At 45.8% G+C, this 26,161-nt stretch overlaps 1 protein-coding gene across 1 annotated transcript; it reads left to right on the top strand.

The window, feature by feature from the left end:
• Positions 1 to 348: 348 nt before the first annotated feature.
• LOC120644542 (bisdemethoxycurcumin synthase-like) lies at positions 349 to 25,723 on the top strand. Its single transcript, XM_039921190.1, has 2 exons — positions 349 to 816; positions 24,453 to 25,723. Exons 1-2 carry the CDS (start codon positions 615 to 617, stop codon positions 25,448 to 25,450), a joined length of 1,200 nt encoding a protein of 399 aa, XP_039777124.1. The 5' UTR covers positions 349 to 614; the 3' UTR covers positions 25,451 to 25,723.
• Positions 25,724 to 26,161: the final 438 nt, after the last annotated feature.

The following is a 26,161-nucleotide window of genomic DNA, read 5'->3' as shown; positions in this document are numbered from 1 at the left end:
CCGAATCAGGCCTAAAAGGTTAAGCAATTATAGAGGACATATCATACATTAGACATCATATAAGATGGTTTTATAGATTAGAAATCGAATAATTAATTTTCCACATGCGTGGAATATTTAATCATGTTGCAACGCAAACACTGATCAGGAAGGCAGAAAGGTGGGAAAAGATGTTCATTTTACTAGAATATTTGACATGTGTGGCATATGTGTATTTTATATGTCTGACATGCAGGTCCAAATCCAAAAATATAGTTTTCTGACAGAATATGCAGAGGACGAGCATGGTTAGAGTTGGTGGACCGGCACCAACAACCACGGTCGGTGGGTGAGACTACTGACTAGCCAGCTCATTACTACAGTTCTTTATTAGCATATGCAGCTCGTGATGCCAAAACTGCGGCCACAAAACACTTACGTTTTCTGAGGTAGCCAGCGGCAGAGCATCAAAGCCGGGTGATGATTCCCACCGGATCATCATCAGCCTAATTTAAGGACCGGTTGAAACCCTCCGATCCGGATCCATCCAAGTCTAACAAAGCTTGTCGAGCTCAGAGCTGTTCCTGGCCGACAAATCCCGTCCGATCGATCCAGTGCCCGCCGGCCGGCCGTCGATGTCTCCGCAAGCTTCTTCTCCGCCGCCGGAGGCCAACCAGCTCCGGTGGGAGCAGCGGGCCGACGGCCCCGCGTGCGTGCTCGCCGTCGGCACGGCGAACCCGGCCAACTGCATCCCGCAGGACGAGTACGCCGACTGGTACTTCCGGGTCACCAAGAGCGATCATCTCGCCCACCTCAAGGACGCCATGAAGAAAGCATGTAAGTTCGGTACACACACGTTCCGGTTTTTCTGAGAGGGCGATAGAAATGTTGCCGTCGCAGCTATAGTAAAAATTAGTCTCTCTTTTGGCCTGCTATATCTGGCTCATTTCTATTGTCTGCTAAATCAAGTGATTCACCGTTTGGTCAGAATAACCAAGAACCAAAAATAAAAAGAAATGAAGCCTTCTAGAACCTGGGTATCCACTAAGGCTCCGTTTGGATGAACTCAAGTTAAATGCTACACTTAAGGCTCCGTTTGGATGAACTCAAGTTAAATGCTACACTTTAGCATCTATTAACACCCGTACCCTTGCTAAAGTTTCTGAGTCTTAGTTAAAGTTTAAAGTATTTGAGTTTTAACTAAAGTTTAGCTCATCTCATTAGCACTCCTGTTTGGATGGATTATAGTGCTAAGTTTTAGCACTATTTTGGACATTAGCACTTAGATCTTTACACCCCTTAAATATGAAATATTGCGTGTAGCGTTGGTCCTAATAATGAAATAAATTAGTTAAAAAATAATAAATAAATATTGATGGTGGCATTGGCCAGGTACTTATTAGTTTCTAGAAAATTTATTTATTACAACGTATAGCATATGTAACTCTCTTTAAATATGTGTTCTTGTTTTGAACAATCAAATTTGTATTGAGATTTTTAGGTGGTAGTGTTTATTTGTACTAACTGTGTATAATATTCGGTTTGACGGATTCAAAGCAGCAATAATGCTTTGATCAAGATATTCCTTCACATGTTGATATATTCCATTCACATGATTACATACAACACCCCACAGTACTAACCACGTGACGACGGTACTTGCCTGCATACGTGAGTTGTTGGACAAAATAATTTTCTTCTAACTTTTCCACCCAAAATAATTTTCTTCTGACTTTTCCACTGCCTCCTCAACTCATGATCACTGAACCCGTTCCTTATTCTTACCCTTTCTGTAATCTGCCACTACCGGAGACCTCAAGTTCGCCGTGTGCCCGAGGCACACGGCAAAGACTCGTAGGCACACGGCGAAGACTTCGCCGACGGTGGCCGACGGCAAAGCCCCGACGGCAGCCACGGGGACGGCAAAGACCTTGTTCGCCGTGTGCCAAATGTCGGGCACACGGCAAACCTATTCGCCGTGTGTATATATAGGCACATGGCGAAAAAAACGAGCAAACGCCGTCACGCCCAGCTGACGGCGTCGGCGGCTCTTCGCCGGGTGCCTGCGCTGTGGACACACGGCAAACCTACAGGCTTCGCCGTGCGCCCGAGCGGCAGGCACACGGCAAACCTTCAGGCTTCGCAGTGTGCCCGAGCGGCAGGCACACGGCGAAGGATGGTCACTTTGCCATGTGCTGCGTTTTGGCACATGGCAAAGTATGCTTCCAGGCCGGCCCATACGGTTACTTTGCCGTGTGCCATGGCCACGGCACACGGCAAAGCGACCGAAGGAACCCCGTTTTTTTTTTGTTTTTTTAGGTTTAAAGGACCACACTCCAACATATATCAATACATATATCACAAACAACATGCAAGGCATTATATATGACAACAAACATCATAAGTGCAATACAAAGCTTCTAATTCACAAGTTTAATACAAAGTACAAGTCCAATGCAAATCAACAAGTCCGATGAAAAGTTTACAAGTCCATAAGTACACAGATAGACAAGTTTATGGCTGCAGTAGGTCATCGAACGGTGGTGGGACGCCGAACTGAGGTGGGAACAACTGGTGTGGGGGTATCGTCGGTGAGATGCCCGGCGACATTTCTGGCGTATTCGATGCCGCCGATAGATTCTGCAAAAAATGTAAGACAAGCAAATTCTCAAGTCATAATTCATGAGAGGAGTTTAAAGATCCAACCGATGTAGAGAGGTAGTAGCACACTACGATCAAGCAAGCAAATTCATCCGAAAGGGAAATGGGTCAATCATGTAACACACTAGATCCAAAACGAAATCAGCCTTTTTCCAAGAATATAACTTGGTTAACGATGTAAGTCACAATCTCTAAGTCTAAAGTTCTCTAAGTATCTAATACTTCAAAAGAAACTAAAGGGTTTTCAAGATACTCACCGGAGGAGTAGTAGGAGCAGGAGCCACAGGGAGTTGCATGGCTGGGATGGGATTACCCATTTGGACAGAAAGACCTCGAATGTAGTTGTATATCTGGGCCATCTCGGCCGCCTACTTCTGCTCGTTCTCTTGTCGTATCCTCCTCTCTTCGGCCAGTGCCGCCTCGTACGCCACCTGTTGCGCTTGCATTTGGTGCTACAATAGTTCATGACAATGTTACAATGCAAAGCAAATATATGTACAAAACGAAAGAACTATGAATAAATAAGAAATAACCTGAAGTTCCTGCACTTGGAGCTGCGACGCGGACAGCCGTGGGCGTATGGCCGGGCTATTGGCCGTGCTCCTCGCTCGAATCTGGGAGAGGGTGGGAGTGCTGGCCGTATCTACAAGGCCATCGCCAATGTAGTAGCGCCCATGTTTCTTGCCTCCTCCCACCCTCATAATGACTTCTCCATCAAGGGGCTGGGTCCTCGGATCCCAGTCTGGCCCATGGACCTGTCTTCCCATCTCTGTGTACGCCTGGATACGACTGTGGACGGACGGTTTGCTGTACGCCGAGGGCGGGTCGTCAGGGTTGTAGGTGACGTTGGATGTCACCTTGCCCTTGCGGGCCAGAGCCCATCCCATGAACGGGGTGCACTCCTGGCCTTCATGTGAGGACAACTGCGAAAAAGGAAGAAGTTGATTACAAATTATGCTGAATTGAACGTTAGATTAGAGAAATGACTCTGTGTAGTGTGTACCCATCTAGCCCTGTACTCGTCGTTGTTGAGGCTGCCTTGATGGTGCGTTGGACCTGGCATCAGCAATCACCGCTGCCGGCCAGCGTCGTGCAAAGCCTGCCACTCGGGGTCGAACCACTTGTCCACTATGCGCTCCCAGCACACGGTGTCATTACGACACCACCACGCAGGAACCTACACGTGATCAAATGCATGACATGTAAGAAGAGAGACATTTAACAATGTTTTCATCTTATAATAAATTTGAACTTACCTGTAAATATTGCTCTCGGGTCAGCTTCAAATCCCTCGCCTCAGTCTTCCCGATCTTCTGCTTTAGGAAATGTGCACAATAGTTGATAACGCACTGGACTTGCGCTTCATAATGCATGTCTTTCACGAGTTTAACGCATCGATTGTGAGCCACAATCGCCGCCCGCTCCTCGTATCCCTCGTCACAGCTGTAAAAATCCTGCATATAAAGACAATGGATCATGTCATTATTAACAAAATGTTCAATGAATGTGATGTATTGACCATTTTTTGCCGGGGAAAACTTACCCAGAGCTCGCCCTTTACCCGCTCCGCCTTGTTCTCAAAGGCTCTGCCGCTCCGATCAAACTGATCGTTGTTGGCGGCGATGTAGTGGTCCCACGTCTAGGCCGGCTCGTACCGTCCTTGATAGTGGACCAGGCCTGGGAAGTGGTCCCTGCACAAAAGACCCAGGATGCCGTTGACCTTGCATTTGTGAGCACCGCCACTGAGGATAGTCCAACTCCTGCAAAAGTGATTAAGAGAAAATATTAGTTTGTACCGTGATTTTCGAGTTAGGAAATGAAAAAGTAGTAATAACATGTCAAATTACTTACATATCCCCGCTCGGTCGAATCAGCGGGCGCAAGGCAACAGGTATCGGCCTATCTGGGAGTCGCGAAGGACCTCGCAACCAGACAGCCGGCGTAGAGGTATCCTCGGCCGTGTCCTCCTCAGACAACTCCCCCTCCTCCTCCTGCGCGTCCGCCTGCCACTCCTCCTCCTCCCGCTCCTGCTCCTGGTCCTGGGCAGGCTCCTCCTCCTCCTCCTCCTCCTCCTCCTGAGACAGCAGTACAAGCGAAGGCTCTCGACGCCTCCTGCCTCCACCCTTCCCTCAACCCCTCTTGGGTCCACCCTTCCCTTGACCCTTGCCTCGCCCCAACCCGGAACTCCTATCGGAGCCCTCACCAGCATCCGAGTGTGGCATCATTCTTCTGTACAGTGAGGCGACCGATCGTTGAAGTCCGCCGCCCGGCATCTTTCTTCAATCACCTGCAATTAAAAATAGTAAACCAATCAGCACATATATACAAAACGATCTTATAAAGAGAAAGAAAATAAATGCGACATAATTAGAAAGTAATATTAATAAATCAATTAGTACAAATCATACATGTATTAGAAATAATCATCTTCATCGGGATTAGCTGGATCATATGTCTCATCATCACTATCACGCAAGTCGAGAAGTTCAAGCCCGTGCTCTAACGGTGGAATTTCATCCTCATTATCATTGCCTAATTGTAATTGCTCAAGTAATTCTAGGTCCTTCGCATTACGAACCTCCTCACCAGCGTCCTCGTCATCAACCATTTCATCATCGTGTACTTCCATTTCGATCACTCCGGTTAAGTCTATCTCAAAATGTCCTTCAAGCCCATCTTCTTGAAAGAATTTCCCGTCATATGTGTTTGGGTCTATGTTGTAATCCTCATTATTTGGAATAGGTACTTCACCGTGTGGTGATACCTTGTACACAACGTCCCAACCCATAAGGCGATCGTCAGTTTTACACGGATATGAGAGATAATAAACTAGCGTGGCTTGTTGAGCCACAATATACACATCGTCTCCTGGATACACTGATGACTGGCGAATTTCGACTAGGCCGAGATGAGGGGTCCGTCGCACTTCGTTAGGATCAAACCAATGGCATTTGAATATGACAGGCTTAAGAGGTTTGCAACCATGAAATGTGAGTTCATAGATTTCTTCAATTACGCCATAATACTCGACCCCATCAAGGGCTGTCGTACAAACTCTGGAATTTGTTGTTCTTCGATTGAGCCGACTCTGCTCGTGGCTTCTTGTGTGAAAGCGATATCCATTAACGTCATAACCGGAATATGACAAGACCCTATAGGCACAACCGTTGGCAACCTGTCTCAACTCGGGACACAAAGACGCGTCATTTTGGGCCTGCAGGTAGAAGCATGATGATTTGTCATACTATTCGCACGGACAAGAAACTTCAAATGTCTAACAAGCATGATGGTTTGTTATACCTTGTGCTTGAACCAAGAAATGAAATCGGGGGCTCTTTGTCCCGCACCGGATTTAAGAAGGACGTCAACTTCCTGCGGGGTTGGATCTCTTCGACGACGCCAGAATTGTTGAGTAAATTCCCTATATAAACGAGAGGTAAAGGGGGTTGGATGCAGAATAATTAATACTCGAGGAAATAGTTTGTTGAGAACTTACTGTATGTACGGCTCGACTTCCACTAGGTTTGTCAACACAAACATCATGATAGTGCGCAACTCTTCATTGAGCAAGGCCTTAGGAGTCGCACCACTTGCACTTCTAAGTTGCCCTTTGAATAGGCTGAGGTTCATTTCATTTTCGGCTTCATTGTAACGAGTGAGTGGATTGTGCACGCTTGGAAGGGTTTCACTATAGTATTTTGTTGTGTATTTGGAGACCTCATCTAGAATGTATGCTTCTGCAATGGAAGCTTCTATTTTGCATTTATTTTTGCATTTGGTTCAAAGGATTTTTTGTTGTCTCTCAATCGAGTAGCACCAACGTCCCTGAACAGGCCCCCATTCCGTGCCTCATACGGAAGGTGCAAAATCATGTGCTGCATCGGATTGAAGAAGCCGGGTGGAAAGATTTTCTCCAACTTACAAAGCAACACAGGGGCCAATTTTTCCATTTGTTCAACTACAGCCCGAGACAACTCCTTAGCACATAGCTGGCAGAAGAAATTGCTTAACTCCGCCAGCACTTGCCAGACATGGTCAGGGAGATAGCCTCGAACCATCACCGGAAGAAGCCGCTCAATCCATATGTGGTAGTCATGACTCTTCAGCCCATTGATTCGCATAGTAGATAAGTTCACCCCTCTCCTTAGATTCACTGCATACCCATCGGGGAACATTAAAGTCTGGAACCATTCTAGTACTTCTTTCCTTTGGTGCTTCTTCAGGACGAATTCAACTGCAGGCTTTTTCCATTTCTTACCATCTTTGGGTGGCGGAATATTCAGTTTTGGTCTATCGCATAAACTAGCTTGATCCACTCGGGCCTTAACATTGTCCTTTGTTTTATTAAGAATGTCCATGATTGTATCCCAGAGTGCCTCAGTAATATTTTTTTCCGAGTGCATCATATCAATGTTATGAGGAAGAAGAAGATCATCCATGTAGGGAATCCTCCACAGGCCCGACTTCTGAGTCCAGGCATGTTCTTCACCATAACCCACAAAACCACCACCTTCTTTAACCCTCAGCGACTGTAACCACTCACGGACCGCGACACCTGACATCATCTGTGGTGGAGGTTCATCAACCACGACACCTTTCATAAAGTTCTTGATATCACATCGGAATGGATGGTCAATAGGGAGGAATTGTCGGTGCTTGTCGAACGAAGAATACTTGCCACCCTTCGCCAACCAGATGAGCCTCATAGCTGCCTTGCATACTGGGCAAGGGAACTTCCCGTGCACACACCAGCTGCAGAATATCGCATACACTGGCAAGTCATGCAGGGAGTACATGTACCACACTCGCATTTTGAAGTTTGTCTTTGTAGCTCGGTCATATGTCCATACACCTTCCTCCCAAGCATGGAGCAAATCATCAATAAGAGGCTCCATATACACACTCATATTATCCCCCGGATATCCAGGAATTATCAACGACAAGAATATGTTCTGCCGTTGAAAGATAACTCCAGGGGGGAGGTTGAGGGGGATAACAAACACGGGCCAACAACTGTACGGGGCAGCCGTCATTCCACAAGGATTGAATCCATCTGTTGCCAACGCAACACATACATTTCGAGCCTCCAGAGCTTTCATTGTGTGACGCCTGTCAAAATGTTTCCATGCTTCACCATCGAATGTATGTATCATCTTCTCAGGACGGTAGCGTTTGCCGTTTTTGTGTCATCTCATCTGTTGTGCTGAATCCTCGGTCATGAACAGACGTTGGATTCTCGGTATGAATGAAAGGTACCGTACGATTTTCATGGGGATTTTGAGCTGTTTCTTTTGACCATCACTAGAATCTACCTCTAGCCACCGAGATGATTTATATTTTGTATAGTAATTTGTGTCTGCATGTTCTTTCCTAAACAATATGCATCCCTTCGGACAAGCATGTATCTTCTCATATGGCATCTTAAGACTACGAAGAAGTTTTTGTGCCTCGTACATGCTCTTTGGAAGAATGTGTCCTTCTGGAAGCAGACTACCAAAAACCGTCAACATTTTGTCGAAGCCATCTCGACTAATGCCACACTCAGACTTTAGGGCCAATACGCGTGCAATAGCATCGAACTGAGAAACATTGGTATGCTAGTGAAGTGGTTTCTGTGCCGCAGACAACATGTCGTAATACTGCTTTGCCATAGGCTCTGGCGATTCCTCTCTAGGTCCTTCTTCGAAGTGTGCTTCATGAAAGTCTGCTAACATGCCTGCGCAACCGACATCAGCATCATAATCATCGATGCATTGTCTGACTACCTCTTCTCTCGCACGATGGGCTTCACCATGGCAGATCCACCGGGTATAGTTTTCCACAAACCCATTTGTGATAATATGTTTACCCATAGTGAGTTGTGATTGATGTATCCTATTTTGACACTTGGTGCATGGACACGGCATTCTACTCTGTCCTCTATCAAATGCCTTTTCCAAAAAGTCATTGACCTTTAGAGCAAACTCAATATACTCTTGTTCGCTCTGCCAGCCCTTGTACATCCACTCACGGTCATCCATCCTTTAACATACGAGCAAGAAATTTAAAAATCGATTTCATATACACGATATCTAACAAACTCTAATAGGTGAAGATAGGTCCTAATCCCACCCGATGATGCGTAGATATGGTTGGTTTCCATGATCCACTCCTAGCCGAGACAGAATTTCGGCAGCACCTCCCCGCTGCTCTCCAAATACACGTCATGTCAAGGAGATTGTGTATCCGGAGAACAACAGGGAGGTGATGCCGAAACTCTGGCACGGATCGGAGTTGACCATGAAAACTAACCATATCTACGCACCCTTGGGTTGTCCAAATGACGTGGACAATTCGAAACACATACGGTTCCATATATGCAAAGAGCTGCATATTTCGAACCGTATCTCTTTCGAACGGGAGACGCCTAAGTTACATGATCTATGGGCTTATGCCGCTCACCTATGGGCTTATGCATAACACGGAAAGAGAGGTTGCTTATGCCGCTCACCTATGGGCTTAACGACGTGCGCGGCATGGCCTCCTTTTCCTTGTCCTCCTCTCTCCTTCTCGTTCCAATCTAATTCCATCAATTACAACATAAGTATAGGTCAAATTTTCAATGTCATGACTCAAAAAAAATTAACACCCGACGCATACTCAAGCAGTATGAAATCCATTTAGATTTAGCATCCAAAGACAATGGTAGCGTGAGCTTGCTGGCATCACAAATGGTCCCAGGAGTAAAGAATTTGATATTGAACTTAGATATAAACCTAAATTGTAAGTCACTATCCTTGAATTATATTTCAATCACATCCACTATATTGATCATCTTTAATTGTATTTGCCTTGTTACTAAGCAAAGTGGCGATAGATAACTGTCTTTGTAGTTTGTACTTAAATACTTAAATACTTGCTAAGCACAATGAAAGATGACAGGACAAATAGTTCTCTCTGAAATATGTTCTCAATTCAAAATCCATTTTCCTACTGGAGCTTATGACTCTGAGTTTCAGCGTTTCGCCTTTTGCTTAACCAGCACATGGTAAATTTTATCCTAGCAAATCCAGGAAAAAAAACACATACAGAGCGCTAGAATGAATGCCTAAATAAGACTTTGGACCTATCGATTCCAGCCTAAAAAAGGCAAGCCATGCCACGGGACTATTTACTGCAAGCTTTAGAGTGTGATTCTGATAGTGGCAATACCGAGCACAGCCATCAGTGGAAATAATCATAACGCATAGCAAAATGTAGTAGTGGATTAAATTAGTCTCACAGATAATGAGGAAATCACTACTACAAAAACGTTGATTTGTCCCGGTTGGGAAACCGCTGTTGTCCCGGTTTCCCAACCGGGAACGCCTGTCCGGGACAAAAGGGGGTGCCCTTTTGTCCCGGGTGTGGCAACCGGGACAAAAGAGGACCTTTTGTCCCGGTTGGTAACACCAACCGGGACAAAAGGTGCAGCCAGCGCCCACGTGGCTGGCGCACCCTTTTGTCCCGGTTGGTGTTACCAACCGGGACAAAAGGTCTCTTTTTTTTCATGTTTTTCTTTTCTCAATTCTTTTTCTATTTTAATTATACTTTTGCATTTCAATTAAACTTATGTATTGGAATTCAGTGTGTATGATCTCCACTAATATATACATATATATATAGTTACTTATATAATATTTGTCCTAGATAGTTTTCATATATAAATTAATTCACTTATATATATATATATATGTATACACATATCTATACATGTGAATTCCTTTACATATGAAAATGTCTAGGACCAATATTATATAAATATATATATACACATATATATTATTGGAGTGCTTATATATAACACATACATACTCCATCATATTTGCATAGGTATATTCGTTCTTAATTACATAGTAGAATTCGCCTTTTGGAAATTTAATACATACATACATACTCATAAATAGAAATTTAATACATAGACACACATATATATTTACATAGTTATATTCGTTCTTAATTACATATATATGCGTATATTGTCATATTTACTATGATTGTCAATATTAGATATTCCATCATAGTAGAATTCGCCTTTTGGATCGAGGACTTGCTCAACAATAAATCCGGAGAATTGTTCTTGAATCGCCATAATCTTTTCCTCCGGTATGAGTTTATCGCGCATCTCCCCGACCTATGGAAAAAGGGGATAATTAATTTCGACTAATTAAAATACGAGTTCAAATATTAACAAGTTTTTTTACTTACTTCCTCCTCCCAATCTGTCCAGCCCTTTGGAGGACCTACCAGACCATGGATGTTCTCGCATACATAGTATGCGCACAATACAGTGCCTGGTTTCTGCCTCATACACTTTAAGAGAGAAGAAATTATCAGGTATTTACATGAATATATAATAAAACTAATGAATCGTGCAACGAATCATCCAAGCGCGTACCGGAAAATCTGTCTTGATCTTCAATTCCTTGTCAAATTTGCCTGGATGATTTTTAGCGAATTCTTTCCAAACCCTGTGCATGATTAGAACAATTATAGTCAAGTAACAAAGTGATTCAAATTATCGGTCATGGACGGAGTAGTGGTAGAATTACTTTTTCATCATGTTAAGAAGATTTTCGTATTGTTCTGGAGGTCTCCTCAATGAATCCATAACCACGAGTAGGCTCTTCTCGGGAATTATGACAATTAGGACAAAGTGTTCACTGCAAGATTATACGGAGGCAGTTCTTGGTAGTTAAGGTTTAAACAATTCGATTATAGAATAGAAAGAGTTAGACGGAAGGAATCACTCACGCAAAGTTGTAAGGAAACAATATCATTTGCTTGTGATGAACGCTTATGTACTTGAACAAGTTTTGGAATATGTCATCGGGATTGTCCCGTAGAAGCCTCCAATTACAAGTAATTGGGTCGATGAAGCCGCGGTGAGAGTATCCCTTCCTTCTGCAAGTATGTATCTCCATTATACATGATACCGAATAAATCAAGAGATCAGTATGTTGAGATCATGCAAAACAATACGTAAGGAGAGTAAAATACTTACAGAACCCACAAGCCGACCATAGAGATGTCGAGGGCCTCCTGATGGAATAGTTGGTAAATTTCTTCCCAGTTTATCCATATAATGGCCTCCCCCTGTAAGAAATCGTCATCTTTAATCTTTGCACCCTGCATGAAGATGCAATCGGCCATCGCACGCATGTAGTGCTGGTGCAGCTTATACATTTGCGTTGGAAGCACAGACACTACTTCGGGGGGTACAAGAGTTTTGCCGATCTCAAACGTCCATTTGACGACCACATCGGCCTTTGGAATATCTTCTCCCCCTGCAATCTGAGCGGCCGTCAGGTTTGATTCTTTCATAAATGTAACAAAGTCTTGTTCTTGCGTCGTCTGTCCCACTATGAGAGGCTCTATTGATTGTTTCTTTTGGGCTCCGAGTTGTGGAACGTCGGACGACGACGACTTTGATTGTCTCTTCTTTTTCTCAGTAGTTTTGATAATTGTGCGTTCGTAGTCTGAAGGGGGGTCTCTCGGAATGAATTTTCTCTTATTTGCTTCGCACATTCCCTTAAAAAATTTCAAATCTTTCGGATTTATGACTTTCTCGGGCTCCGGCTTCGGCTTCGGCTTGAAGTGCTCTTTAACTCTTTCTTGAGTTATCCGATCGCATTCTTCAAGGCTCATGTCCCAGGGTTTAATAGGAGCCTCCTTGGTTTTCTTCTTCTTTTCCTTCTTCTTTGGAGGCTCCCTAGCCGGTGCAGCTACCTTCTTTGCCGGCGACCGTTTCTGCTTCTTTGCCGGCGGCGGAGGGGGTGACCATGGAGGCGACGGTGACGCTTGAGTGTTCATCGGTGCATGAGATGATGGTGATGGAGAATGTGCCGGTGAACCTTGCCGAGACAGTGCTGCCCTTGGGGAGTTTTGCGGAGATGCCGGTCTTGGAGAGGCATGCTGAGATGCCGGTCTTGGTGTTTGATCATCCGACTTTAGGACAATGTAGCGCTTATCCCATAGGATGTAGCCATGAATGGCTTCTGCTAGTGTCCTCTCCCCATCGCCTCCAGGAATATCAAGCTCGAGCGTCTCCAAACCCTGGCACACCTGCTCCATGCCAACTCTTGTGTATCTAGGCGGAATTTGCTGCCCGTGGTACACGTCGCCTGGTTCGGTTGGCATGGCGGTACCGTACGCAACAGTGAACATTAAGTTCTTAACAGCAGTCTGCAGGTCACAAGGTGTCCGGTGGGTGATCTCATCCACTGGAAATCGCTGCGGGGCCGACGCTTCAACTGCGGCCTGGATCCCCGTGGGCTCGGCAGCGGCGACGTCTGTGGAAGCGCAGCTGCTTTTCCGCTGAGACAAGTGATCGGCTGCGACACTAGGCTCTGGAGGCAACGTTTGCGCTTGCTGTTGCTGGCTCATTGCTACGGCCACTTGGCGTTGAACCTCTTCCTCAAGTCTTTGATCGTGTGACATGAGCCGTTCCTCTAGCCTTCGTAGGTGCTCCCGCTCATCATTCTTTCTTCTTTGCCGGCTTCTATATGAATCAATGTAATCCCTGAACCCATACTTCCACGGAACCACGCCTTTGCCTCTTGTGCGGCCCGGATGCTCTGGATTCCCAAGGGCGTAAGTCAGATCGTCCCTCTCTCTATCCGGCTGGAATGTTCCCTCGGCCGCTGCTTGTATGGCCTCCTGTAGTCTCTGGGCTGCTCGCTGGATGTTTGGCCCATAGATGCAGTCACCAGTCAATGGGTCCAAGCTTCCCCCGTGACCATAAAACCAGGTCCTTGACCTTTCAGGCCAGTTCATGGTCGCAGGTCGGATGCCTCTGTCAAGCAGATCCTGCTCCATCTTCTCCCATTTGGGTACTGCAAGCTTGTAGCCTCCTTGGCCTAGAGTGTGATGGTACACTTTCTTCGAGGCATTGTCTTTGGCCTTCTGCACCTTCTGAAGCCCAAGCTCTGAAGACTTGTATTCCACAAATGCATCCCAGTGACCCCTGAGCTTTTCGAGCTCGCCGGTAAATACGGGTGTGGTCCCGGTCTTGATATATTTCTTCGTCAAAATTTTCTTGAATGATCGCAGTTGTTCGGCCATCTTACTCAGGGTCCAGCGCTTGCATATCTCTTCGGATTCAGCTGGAACCGTGAAGTTTTTCTTAAACTCCCGCCAGCACCATTCTTTTTCTCTTTCGGGTACCGCATCCCGTTCCTCGCTTGGATTGGAAGCTTTCCAGAGCCTAAAGCTGATCGGGATGTGGTCCCTGACAATACATCCGGATTGTCTTATGAATTTTTTGGCGGCAGCTTCTGGAGCGATCGGTTCGCCATCTGGACCAACTTCCGTTATAATGAACCGCCCTTCCAGTTTTTTTGTTGGGCCTCGCTTCGTCTTTTTCTGCTGCGACGATGATCCAGACGGCTATAAAAAAAACATTCATAGTATTCATATAGATTCAGATGAAAATATGATTGTCACTACAAATAAGTATAGTTTTGATATGTACATTAGCACTTTATTCAGCAGCAGCGTCATCCTGAATAGATGGTGCCTCAATTCCATCACCGGACATATTCAAATATATGTCGGTATTGCTGCCATCATCAGCTTGTTCAGCGACATCTCCTTGACCTTCGCCAATCATATTCAACAGGAACTGTTCGTCTTCCGCGTCTGTGTGTCGCGGGTCCATCATAACTAAAATATGAATACAAATAAAACCCTTAAAAATTATCTAAATAATCCACTCCAGAAATTTGCGGCTGGGGATAGGCGGAGGGCCGAGGGCCGAAGGCGAAGGGCTCAAAGCCGAGGGCCGGAGGCGCACTGGGGCGAACGCGGAGCCGGGGGGGGGACGTGGGCTCAGGGCGAGCTATGAGCAGAGACGGAGAGAATGATTCTTTTGCATTTGGGGCTTCCTTGCTAGGCTTTATTGAATTGGGTCCATAAGTTGTATATGATACTCTCTCCATGTCAAAATAACCAAGAAGGTTGCAAATAACTCAGGAACTTTGTCTAGTTAACCAAGAAGGTTGCAAATAACTATCAAAAAAAGAAGGTTGCAAATACAGATTCATGTACAATATTTGACGTGATCCATCAAAAGATGAGCATACTATTCATGCACATAGAAAAGCAGAGTAGTGTTTTACTTTTTCTGCTTTCAAAACTGTGCCTTTCATAAAAAAATTCATGAGCGGGATATGTACAAATATGGACTAATAAGAATTAATAACTCATGATGGTTTACTTACAATTCACAAGTATATGATGCTACCTATTTCCGGTAGTTCTGTTTCTAACAATACCTAATGCCTTGCTAACATTTACTACATTCGACAATTGCCAGAATTCTGGTAAAAATTATCTACATAGTTATTGTTCCACAATGCTAGATCAGTGATCCATCTATTAGTAGTACCTTAATTTCTTCTGGTAGCATGTTACTGCTCAACCTTTAAATAAATTACTTCAAAGCTCAAGACGCTGAAAACAATAATTAGCTCCTGATCATAGTCATTCATCAATCGATTCTAACACTATCAGATCCTCCATGTCCAATGCGGTGCGCAATACCAATAATACGATGAAAGACGAATTTTTTTTACAACAGCTTGCTAGTATACCAATGCGCGCGCGGAGTGGAGGCCGGGGGCGGCGAAGACGAGGGTGGCGGACGTCAACGGCGGCGGCACTCGCAGGGACGACGGCGCTCGGTGACGTGGGCTCGCGCGGCGGGGCTCTGGGCGGCGACGTCGACGGCGGCGGTGCTCGGGGAGCTCGCGGTGGGGGGAGCAGGGGAACGGACGGCGGGAGGGAGGAAGGGCGAAGGAGGGAGGAAGCTAGGAAATATATGGGGGGGGGACTTTTGTCCCGGGTGAATCCACCACCCGGGACAAAAGGACCTTTTGTCCCGGGTGGTGGCTTCACCCGGGACAAAAGTCCCCCCCCCCCTTTTGTCCCGGGTGAAGCCACCACCCGGGACAAAAGGACATTTTGTCCCGGGTGGTGGATTCACCCGGGACAAAAGGGGTTTTTGGGTGGGCCGGGAAAATTCCCAGCCCACGGCCCACCTTTAGTCCCGGGTAGATCTACCACCCGGGACAAAAGGGGCCCGTTTTCCCTCGTTCCCGCCTAATGTTATGTTTGTTTTTGTTTTTTTTACTTCTCTTTTAAAATTGGCTTTCATTTGTTAATTCAGTTAATAAAATTATGATTCCAAAAATTATGGAACAAAATTTCTTATCTCTATATAAACTTGATACACGCAACAAAAATAATTAATTTTCAGTCAAGTGATTGGGTCAATGAAATATCTAACTTTTTTGAAATCATATTTGTTATTTTGACCATGCAAAAATATATTAGGTGAAATTTTTTTTCAAACTGTTGCTTTTCGATAGAAAGTGGATTCTATCACGATATTAACGTTTAAAAAGTGAATTTTAGATAAAATTAAGCAATTTCATGATATTAATGAGTAGTGTGTGAGTTTCAGAGATAGTGTGTGTTAGTGAGATTGTGTGTGTTAGTGAGAGAGTATAGTGTGTTAATGTGAATGTAATTTCATGAAATAAATAAAATTAGTTGAGTAATCCATTATTGAATGAAAATTATAATTGAGTCTAGTAATTAAGTGAAAAATATATAAAATAATATAAATAACACATAAAGTATAATTATACAGTACATATATAATAAAAATATTCGAATTGCGATTATGTTTTTATACAATAATATAAAATGATTCAAGTACATGAAGGATTAGTGGTAACAGACTTTCTCTTCACAAATGTCCCTTGATTATGATCACGGCGCAAGTATGGAGCATCATCATTGTCTAGCAGGATGCATGGATCAGCATTTACTTCGAAAGGTGGAATGGCAACAAAATTATTATATTCTTCTGAAAAGTCTGTCTTGTCCTCCACTCCAACGATGTGTTCTCTTTCCTGATAGAACTATGTGTCGCTTAGGCTCATCCTTTTGCTTGTTGATCCCCTTCTTTGGCTTGCTGGACATGTCCTTAATGTAGAAAACCTGAGCGACATCCTGGGCTAGGACAAATGGCTCATCTCTATACCCAAGATTGTTGAGATCAACTATTGTCATCCCATACTCATCTTTTGTTACCCCTCCTCCAGATAGCTTAACCCATTGGCAACGAAATAGAGGCACCTTGAAATTGGGACCGTAATCCAGCTCCCATATCTCTTCAATGTAGCCGTAATATGTGTCTTTTTTCCATTATTGTCCGTGGCATCCATACGAACACCGCTGTATTGGTTGGTACTCTTTTTATCTTGGGCTATCGTATAAAATGTGTTTCCATTTATCTCGTACCCTTGGTATGTTAAGATATTCCAAGATGGTCCCCTAGCCAATAAGAACAGTTGTTCACTTATATCCATGTTATGCATTAGATGCTTCCACAACCAGCTGCAGAAAGTGTTCATATGCTCACGTGTAATCCATGCCTCAGACTTTTCCGGGAAATTGGAGAGCAAAATTTTCTTGTGTTCCTCGATATATGGGTCAACCAAGGATGATTGTTGAAGAACCGTATAATGCGCTTTCTTGAATGAGAAATCATCTGTGCAGACATAAGATTTCTTTCCTAATGTACCCTTTCCAGTTAGTCTCCCCTCATATCGCGATTCAGGGACTCCCAATCGGTTTAAGGTCATCAATAAAGTCAACACAAAAGTCAATGACCTCCTCAGTTCCGTAGGCACTGGCGATGCTTCCTTCTGGACGAGCTCTATTACGAACACATTTCTTGAGTACCCCCATGAACCTTTCGAATGGGAACATGTTGTGTAGAAATACTGGTCCGAGAATATCAATCTCTTTGACAAGGTGCACTAGAAGATGTGTCATGATGTTGAAGAAAGATGGTGGAAATATCAGCTCAAAGCCAACAAGACATTGCACCACATCGTTTTGCAGCTTTATCAAATTCTCTGGGTCAATTATCTTCTGAGAAACTGCGTTGAGGAAGGCACATATCTTCACGATGGTTAACCGGACGTTATCAGGTAGAATCCCCCGCAGCACAACCGGAAGAAGTTCGGTCATAAGCACATGGCAGTCATGGGACTTGAGATTTGTAAATTTCTTCTCTGCCAAATTTAAGATTCCTTTTATATTGGATGAGTATCCAGATGGAACCTTTATACTGCTCAAGCAGTCAAACATGGTTTCTTTCTCTTCCTTGCTAAGAGTATAGCTGGCAGGACTTAAGTATTGTCGTCCATTATCTCGCTGTTGTGGATGTAAGGCATCTCGTTCTTCCATACGTTGCAATTCTTGACGTGCTTCTACTGTATCTTTTGTCTTTCCGTACACTCCCAAGAATGCTATCAGGTTGACGCAAAAATTCTTCGTGAGGTGCATCACATCAATTGCATGACGAACATCTAAGACTTCCCAATATGGTAGCTCCCAAAATATAGATTTCTTCTTCCACATGGGCGCCATTCCGTTTTCGTTCGGAACAGGTTGGCTACCAGATCCCTTTCCAAAAACAACTTCTAGATCTTTTACCATGTTGAAGACGTCTTTACCACTACGGTGCATCGGTTTTGTTCGGTGGTCCGCTTGGCCTTTGAAATGCTTGCCCTTCTTTCGTACCGCATGCCTGATGGGAAGAAACCGACGATGACCCATGTATACAACCTTCTTACAGTGAGTCAACCATATATTATCGGTATCATCTAAACAGTGTGTGCATGCTTTGTATCCCTTGTTCGAATGTCCTGACAAGTTACTAAGAGCAGGCCAGTCATTGATCGTTACGAACAGCAATGCTCGTAGGTTGAAGTTTTCCTGTTTGTATTCATCCCACATCCGTACACCTTCATCGCCCCAGAGCAATAAGAGTTCTTCGACCAATGGTCTTAGGTACACATCAATGTCATTTCCGGGCTGCTTTGGACCCGGGATAAGCACTGGCATCATGATGAACTTTCGTTTCATGCATAGCCATGGTGGAAGATTGTACAGACAAAGAGTCACAAGCCAAGTGCTATGACCACTGCTCATCTCACCAAAAGGATTCATGCCATCCGTACTCAAACCGAACCTTATGTTTCTCGCATCCAAATCAAATTTAGGGTACGTTCTATCTATTTTTCTCCACTGCGACCCATCAGCGGGGTGTCTCAACATCGAGTCTTTCTTGCGTTCCTCTTTGTGCCATCGCATCAACTTAGCATTATCTTTATTTCTAAACAGACGCTTCAAACGTGGTATTATAGGCAAATACCACATGACCTTCGCAAGAACTCTCTTCCGGGGAGGCTCCCCCTCGACATCTCCAGGATCATCTTTTCTAATCTTGTAACGCAATGCACTGCATACGGGACATGCATCCAAATTCTCGTACTCGCCTCGGTAGAGGATGCAGTCGTTGGGGCATGCATGTATCTTTTGCACTTCCAGTCCCAAAGGGCAAACAAGTTGTTTGGCTTCATACGTTGTGGCAGGCAATTCATTGTCCTTAGGAAGCATTTTTTTAACAAGTTTGAGTAATTCACCAAATCCCTTGTCGGATACACCATTTGTCGCCTTCCATTGCAGCAACTCCAAGGTGGTGCCAAGTTTCTTAAATCCATTTTGACAATCTGGGTACAACAACTTATGGTGGTCCTCTAACAACTTCTGGAACTTCAACCTCTCCATTTCACTCTCACAGTCTGCCTGCACATTGTGCAATGCTTGCCCCAGATCGTCGCTGGGATCATTTTCTGCTACATCTACTTCGGGCTCTTCCATGGGAATATCGTCATCGAATGCACCGATTCCAGCATTCCCGGGAAAGTGGTCGTCAAAATCTTCTTCTTCATTGTCTTCCATGGTAACCCCCTGTTCTCCGTGCTTCGTCCAATAAACATACTTTTTCATGAAACCATTTGCGAAAATGTGGCTGTGTAGGATTCTTGAAGATGAGTAATCCTTGTTATTGTTGCAATGAACACACGGGCAGCACATAAAACCATTCTGCTTGTTTGCCTCAGCCACAGACAAAAAATAATGCAGGCCATCAATGAATTCTTTCGAACGTCGGTCAGCATTGTACATCCATTACCGGTCCATCTGCATTTTAAATAAATCGATTTGAATTCTTTACACGTATCGAATAAATAAAATATATCAAACCTAAATTAAACTAAATGTAACATAACATGAATAATTAAAAGATATGCAATATCCATCATACATCTTGATTAATTAAAAGGGGTACTTAATCCATTACAGAACTTAACAAAGGAGTACTATACATGAAATTTAAAAATTCGGTCAACAACACATAGGTTTTCAACCGTCCTTGCGTTGCAACGCAGAATGTTCTAACGGATTTCTTGCTGGCGCAGAATAAGATGGCGGAGCTGAAACCTCCGAGTTTGGTGGTGACGAACCGTAACGCCGCAATAAATCCTCAAGATCAAACGGAGGTTCCTCGCCCCTTGCCATGCATTCTCTATATTCTTTTTCCAAATAACGGAGCGCTGCCCTATGAAAAGCACTAGGTTTTTTGGACCGACGACCTACTCGAGTTGTGCCCTTCTCTCCAGAAGGACACCGATCAACCCCACCGGCGCCACTCCCTCCAGCTGCTGAAGCCATATTTTACTGAAAAATACCTTTATTTTCCACAAAATTATAAATTCTTACCATTACAAAGCAAAAATTATTTACTATTACAATTACAATGATCAGATTAATAACTCTTGCAAATAACAATGAAATTATATAAAAAAGATGAAATGTATCATTAATCCTCAAGAAATCTCTAATTAATTGAAAGAAATCTCTATAACTTCTAATTACTTTGACACCCTTCAGTTCCAGGAGTACACTCTTTTCAATATCCAGAAACCCTCTAGAAAAAAAATAAACCTTTATTTCTGAAAATGTATATGTCAGTAACCTCAACCCTGCGGTGATGACACTGCCTTTCGGGGGGACACGGTGCGGTACAAGGATGTCACCAATCGGTTAGTCGCAGCACCAACATTTACGATTAATAGGCACCGCACATGGCACAGGCAGCATGCTCGTTCATATGCTCTCAGTACAACAACGGCATGCTGACTGCGTCAAATGCTGTCTTCTTATCAATCGGAAGTGCTGGTGATGCGACCAACCGATTTGCGACGTCCTTATAGCGCATCGTGTATCCCTGAAAGGTAGTGCCATCACCGTTGGATGGAGATTAACGACGTATACTTGTTTCGAAATAAAGATTTTTTTAGCTTCTAGATGGTTTCAATGTGAGCCTGATTAAATACATCACTAGAGTGTCAAAATAATCCATTCATAATACAAAAAATTCTATAATATACTCATTTCATTAATTCATTCACGAATAAAAAAATCAACTATCCACAATATGGTCATATATACAAGTACATCACATGAAGTATCTACACTCATTCTAAAAATTTCTACTATCCATATACTCATCTAAATCTAAAAGAAAATTACACCTACATATACAATCTAGCTAGCTAAATGTCCAAGAAATGAGCTAGCTACACATTTTCTCTATTTCTAAAGTATGAAATGAGCTATACAAGCCAAGGAAGAAGAGAAAAACAAGCCCCAAACCTTTAGAGCAGATGGATGGACGGGGAATCAAAGATCTTCACAAATGTGGTGAAGAAATGAGCAAGAACTCCTCTATCCCGAGCCAAGAACAGCAAGAAAACAAGTGAGCTGAATGGCTCGGGCGGGGGGAGAGGGAAGGGGATAAGGGGCGCAAGGCCTTTTGTCCCGGTTGGAGGCACGAACCGGGACAAAAGGGGGGACTTTTGTCCCGGTTCGTGCCTCCAACCGGGACAAAAGGCTACGCGGGCCTTTTGTCCCGGTTGGAACCACCAACCGGGACAAAAGGCTCCCATTTTGTCCCGGTTGGTGTCTCCAACCGGGACAAAAGGCCCCCGTCCCCCCCCGCTGGCCCGGCTAGCCGTTGGACCCGGGACAAAAGCCACCTATTGTCCCGGGCCCAAAGGCTGCCGGGACAAATGGCCAGGAACAAAGGCCTGTTTTGTAGTAGTGAATTTCATTTAGATTAATCAATGGAAATTAGAATATCCAGGTTCAATTGTTCAGTAATTGAATTCATAAAACAAATTTAGTTCAGAAAACAATAGGGAGAGAGATTGATGCGTACCTCCTCGCGGACGGTGGCGCGGCAGTACGAGAGCCTGGGCCTGGCGGCGCTGGACCTCCTCGCGGGATGGCGTGGCAGGAGGAGCTGGGGATGGCGCCGGAGGTCAGGCACAGGAGACGGCGGCGGGCGGCTCTCCAGCAGGGACGGCGGGCGACGCGAGACCTCGCGCGGGCTCCAGCAGCGACGGCGGGCGCGGCGCGGCGGGACGGGGACGGGGCAGGGCCGCGGTGGCGTCGTGGCGCCGGGGCGGAGGGGCGGGGCGGCTGCGGGACGGCGCTGCGCGCCACGCAGCGGCGGTGGGGCGGGGCCGGGCTGGTGCGCAGGGGCGGCGGCGAGGCTGGGCCGGGGCAGGGCCACGGTGGCGGCGCGGCGCCGGGGCAGAGGGGCGGGGCGGCTGCAGGACGGCGCTGCGCGCCACGCAGCGACGGCGGGGCCGGGCCGGGCCGGCGCGCAGGCGCGGCGGCGGGGCGGGGCGTCCGGCGCGGCGGTGGGGAGCAAGTGAGCGAGAGAGTGAGAGAGAGCTGAGAGAGAGCGAGAGTGAGCCAGAGAGCTAATAAGTGCGCGGGAGTTCGCCGTGTGTCCGATCTGGGACACACGACAATTTTTTTTCTTTTTTTTGTTTTCAAATTCATCTTTGTCGTGTGCCACAGATTTTAGTACATGGCAAACATATAAACTTCGCCATGTGCCTAAACCTAAACACACGGCAAATACTGGAAAATGAATTTCTGTTATTTCATGTAGTCAACTAATTTGTTTTTAAAACATGTTTCACTAAATTTAATGAAATGTATATTGAAAAATATTACCAAACTCTCTAAACATTGCATATGAAATGCTTCTTTGAAAAATTTTCATTATTTTATGCATATATAGCTCAATTTCATTATTTTCACCTAAATTCTAATATTACTAAAAAATTCAAAAAATGGCAAACAAGTCCAAAAAATTTCCATAATTGAACATGAACTACTTCATGTGGTTTATTGTCTATAGAAAAAATTTGGAACACAAATTATAATTTGAACATCATTTCGCGTACAGACGTAACTGCAATCTTAGAAACTATATAGATCTTTTTCGGAGAAACTCAAGTTTGTTAAGCAGCGTTTGTAAAAAAAATTAGAAATGCAATCAAAATTTTACCTTAGCCTCCTTGCATGATATTATGACCGCTTGACAAATTTCATAATTTTCATACTACGTTTCGATTTTATGGAATTTATAAAACTCTAAGCCACAAGTTCGATTGTCAGTAAGTTCGTAGCATTTTGTTTATTTTGCCGTGTGCCAAGGTAGTGGCACACGGCAAACTTTAATGTTTGCCGTGTGCCTCCATGTGGCACACGGCAAAGAGGTCGATTCGCCGTGTGCCTAACGGGGGCACACGGCAAAATATGACAGCATCGACCGGCCGTGATCGTCGGGCCACATTGCGCTATGTTTGTCGTGTGCCTCCATGTGGCACACGGCAAAGAGGTCGATTCGCCGTGTGCCTAACGGGGGCATACGGCAAAATATGATAGTGTCGACCGGCCGTGATCGTCGGGCCACATGGCGCTATATTTGCCGTGTGCCTCCATGTGGCACACGGCAAAGAGGTCGATTCGCCGTGTGCCTAACGGAGGTACACGGCAAAATATGACAGCGTTGACCGGCCGTGAACGTCGGGCCACGTGGCGCTATCTTTGCCGTGTGCCGGTCTGTGGCACACGGCAAATAAATCGGTTGGCCGTGTGCTAAGGTTAGGGCACACGGCGAAGCCTCCTTTCGCCGTGTGTTTTATTTTGGCCGTGTGTTCTGTATTTGGCCCACGACAAAGGCTCTCTTCGCCGTGTGCCCGATGATTTGCGCACGGCAAACTCTTAGGCACACGGCGAATTACCGGTTTCCGTAGTGTGCATAGAGAAGATGACATATCCCTTTCTTCTCCCTACACTCCATTCTCCCCGGGATTGGATTGGCAGCTGGGTTATTTGCTAGCTGCCACACAACGGGCCCACGACTGGACGTCCTAGGCCTTTTACCCCAGCCCACCTCTACCGGGCTTTTTCGGAGATGGAATTTCAAAAGGGCCGAAATGTTTACCAGTCAATTAAAAAAAGGACCCAACCCAGAAATACGTTTATCAGTTTTCTCTTTTTTTTGTACCACCGAGAAAATTTTCCCTGATGTTAGTTACTACTTTATATGAAGTTATATATTTCGGTTGGATCTGAACATTATAACCTACCTGCAGTAAATGTTTAATTGTACGCACTCGTCTTTTGCAAAAATAAAAACAAAGTTTATTACTACACTGAAAATCATTTTATAGGGAAAAAGTATTTTTGCCAGAACATTACGAGCACTCATTCTTAAAAGAAACAAGTAATAAAGTATGCGAATAATAAACTCATGATTCTTTGATGGAGGAAATTAATCTTGATCGTTGTATAGTGTAGCCTGAAATGCCGGTTTTTCCCATTGTAGTAACTAAAAGTATATATAGTCTATAATCTAGAATGGATATTTCTGTTAAAATATGAAAACAGTGTTTCAAATAAGAGGAAATTATTTTATTTGTATGCAGCACACTTTTACCTTATGGACACCCCCAATCCCCCATGGCTCACTCTAACAATTAGGATGCTAACTTCAATGTTCGCAGGTGAGGCGGTGGGTGTCAAGAAGCGCTACTTCCAAATCACCGAGGATCTCCTCCGTGCCCACCCGGAGATCCTGGACCCCGCACTCCCATCCATCGACGCCAGGCTCCAAGCCGTCGCGGCCGCCCTGCCCGAGCTCGCCGCGGCTGCCGCGGCGAAGGCCATCGCCGACTGGGGCCGCCCGGCCGGCGACATCACCCACCTCGTTGTCAGCACCAGCTCCGGCGCGCAGATGCCGGGCATCGACGTCCGCGTGGCCTCCCTCCTCGGCCTTCGCCCCACCGTGCGGCGCACCATGATCTACTTCCAGGGCTGCACGGGCGGCGCCGGCGCGCTCCGCGTCGCCAAGGACGCCGCCGAGAACAACCGCGGCGCGCGCGTCCTCGCCGTCTGCGCCGACGTGCTCAGCGCCATGGCCTTCCACGGCCCCGACGAGGCGCGCCCCGAGGGCCCCGCTGCGCACGCCATCTTCGCCGACGGCGCCGGCGCCGTCGTCGTGGGCGCCGACCCGCGGGCGCCCGGAGAGCGCCCCGAGTTCCAGATGGTGTCCGCCTCGCAGGCCACGATCCCGGGCACCGAGCGCCTCGTCACCGTCGACCTCGGCGCGGCCGGCCTCGGGTACAGCCTCGCGACGCCCGAGGTGCCGGTGCTGGTCGCCGAGAACATCGAGCCGGTCCTGGCCGCCGCCGTGGCGCCGCTCGGCCTCGCGAGCAGCGGGTGGAACAGCCTCTTCTGGGTGGTGCACCCTGGGAGCCACCTGATCATGAACAGCTACGAGAAGGTGCTCCGGCTGGAGCCCGGGAAGCTGGCGGTCAGCCACCGCGTGCTCACCGAGTACGGGAACATGATCGGCCCAACGGTGATCTTCGTCCTCGAGGAGGTGGTGCGCCGCCGCCGGCTGGACGGCGAGGGTGAAGGCGAGGGGTGCGAGTGGGGGCTGCTGGTGGGGCTCGGGCCGGGGTTCACTGCCGAGGTGATAGTGTTGCGCGCGTGTAAATAAGTGTGTTGCTGCGCCCACTCGACTTGCTCAAGGCAGCATAAAGATTCCTCGTGTTGTTTCCGAAACTGCAGAGCGACTCACTCTCACTGACGTGTGGGCCCGCTCACACTGGGCCCGCATGTCAGACAGACGAGTCCGGTGCAGTACGTTGAGAATAATGCTCGTTTAATTTGTTGTTTTCTGGCGCCAACCGTATGCATTTGTAGTTGTAAACTTGTAAGTTCATGCCACAATTGGCCTTTAATTTATACAGTACGGAATACCAGTGCGCTGCTATGGACAGTAAAAACTAGAAATCAGACAGATTTGTTTACCGCATAATTGAAGATATGGTTGGATGAATGCCCAACTTGGACTAGACCGAGTAGCATTAGCATACACCACTGGACTCAAATAAAAGTTCGAAATCACAGCATCGGAGATTCGGAGTCATCACTAAATCGACTTCGCCACGCTCAGCACCTCCTAACAGCCTATCCATCAACCTGTTCAAGAAAATCTCTTGCTGAAAGACATCACCAAATTAATGACATGAGCATCTCACAAACTCCTACTCATGTAACCACCAAATGTTTGATAGGAGGCTGGCAGGCCGAAAACGAGTCTACCGCCCGTTCAATTAGAAGACCGCGCTCCCCTTTGCGTGATTTCTTTTCACCATGGGGAATTCTACCCGCCCATGCGTACCCACCCAACCCCGCCCGTCTATCA

The sequence above is a fragment of the Panicum virgatum genome, chromosome 8K (genome assembly GCF_016808335.1).
Source record: "Panicum virgatum strain AP13 chromosome 8K, P.virgatum_v5, whole genome shotgun sequence".
Lineage (NCBI taxonomy): Eukaryota > Viridiplantae > Streptophyta > Magnoliopsida > Poales > Poaceae > Panicum > Panicum virgatum.
The sequence above is the reverse complement of the archived record's forward strand: the minus strand, read 5'-3'. Positions and strand labels throughout refer to the sequence as shown.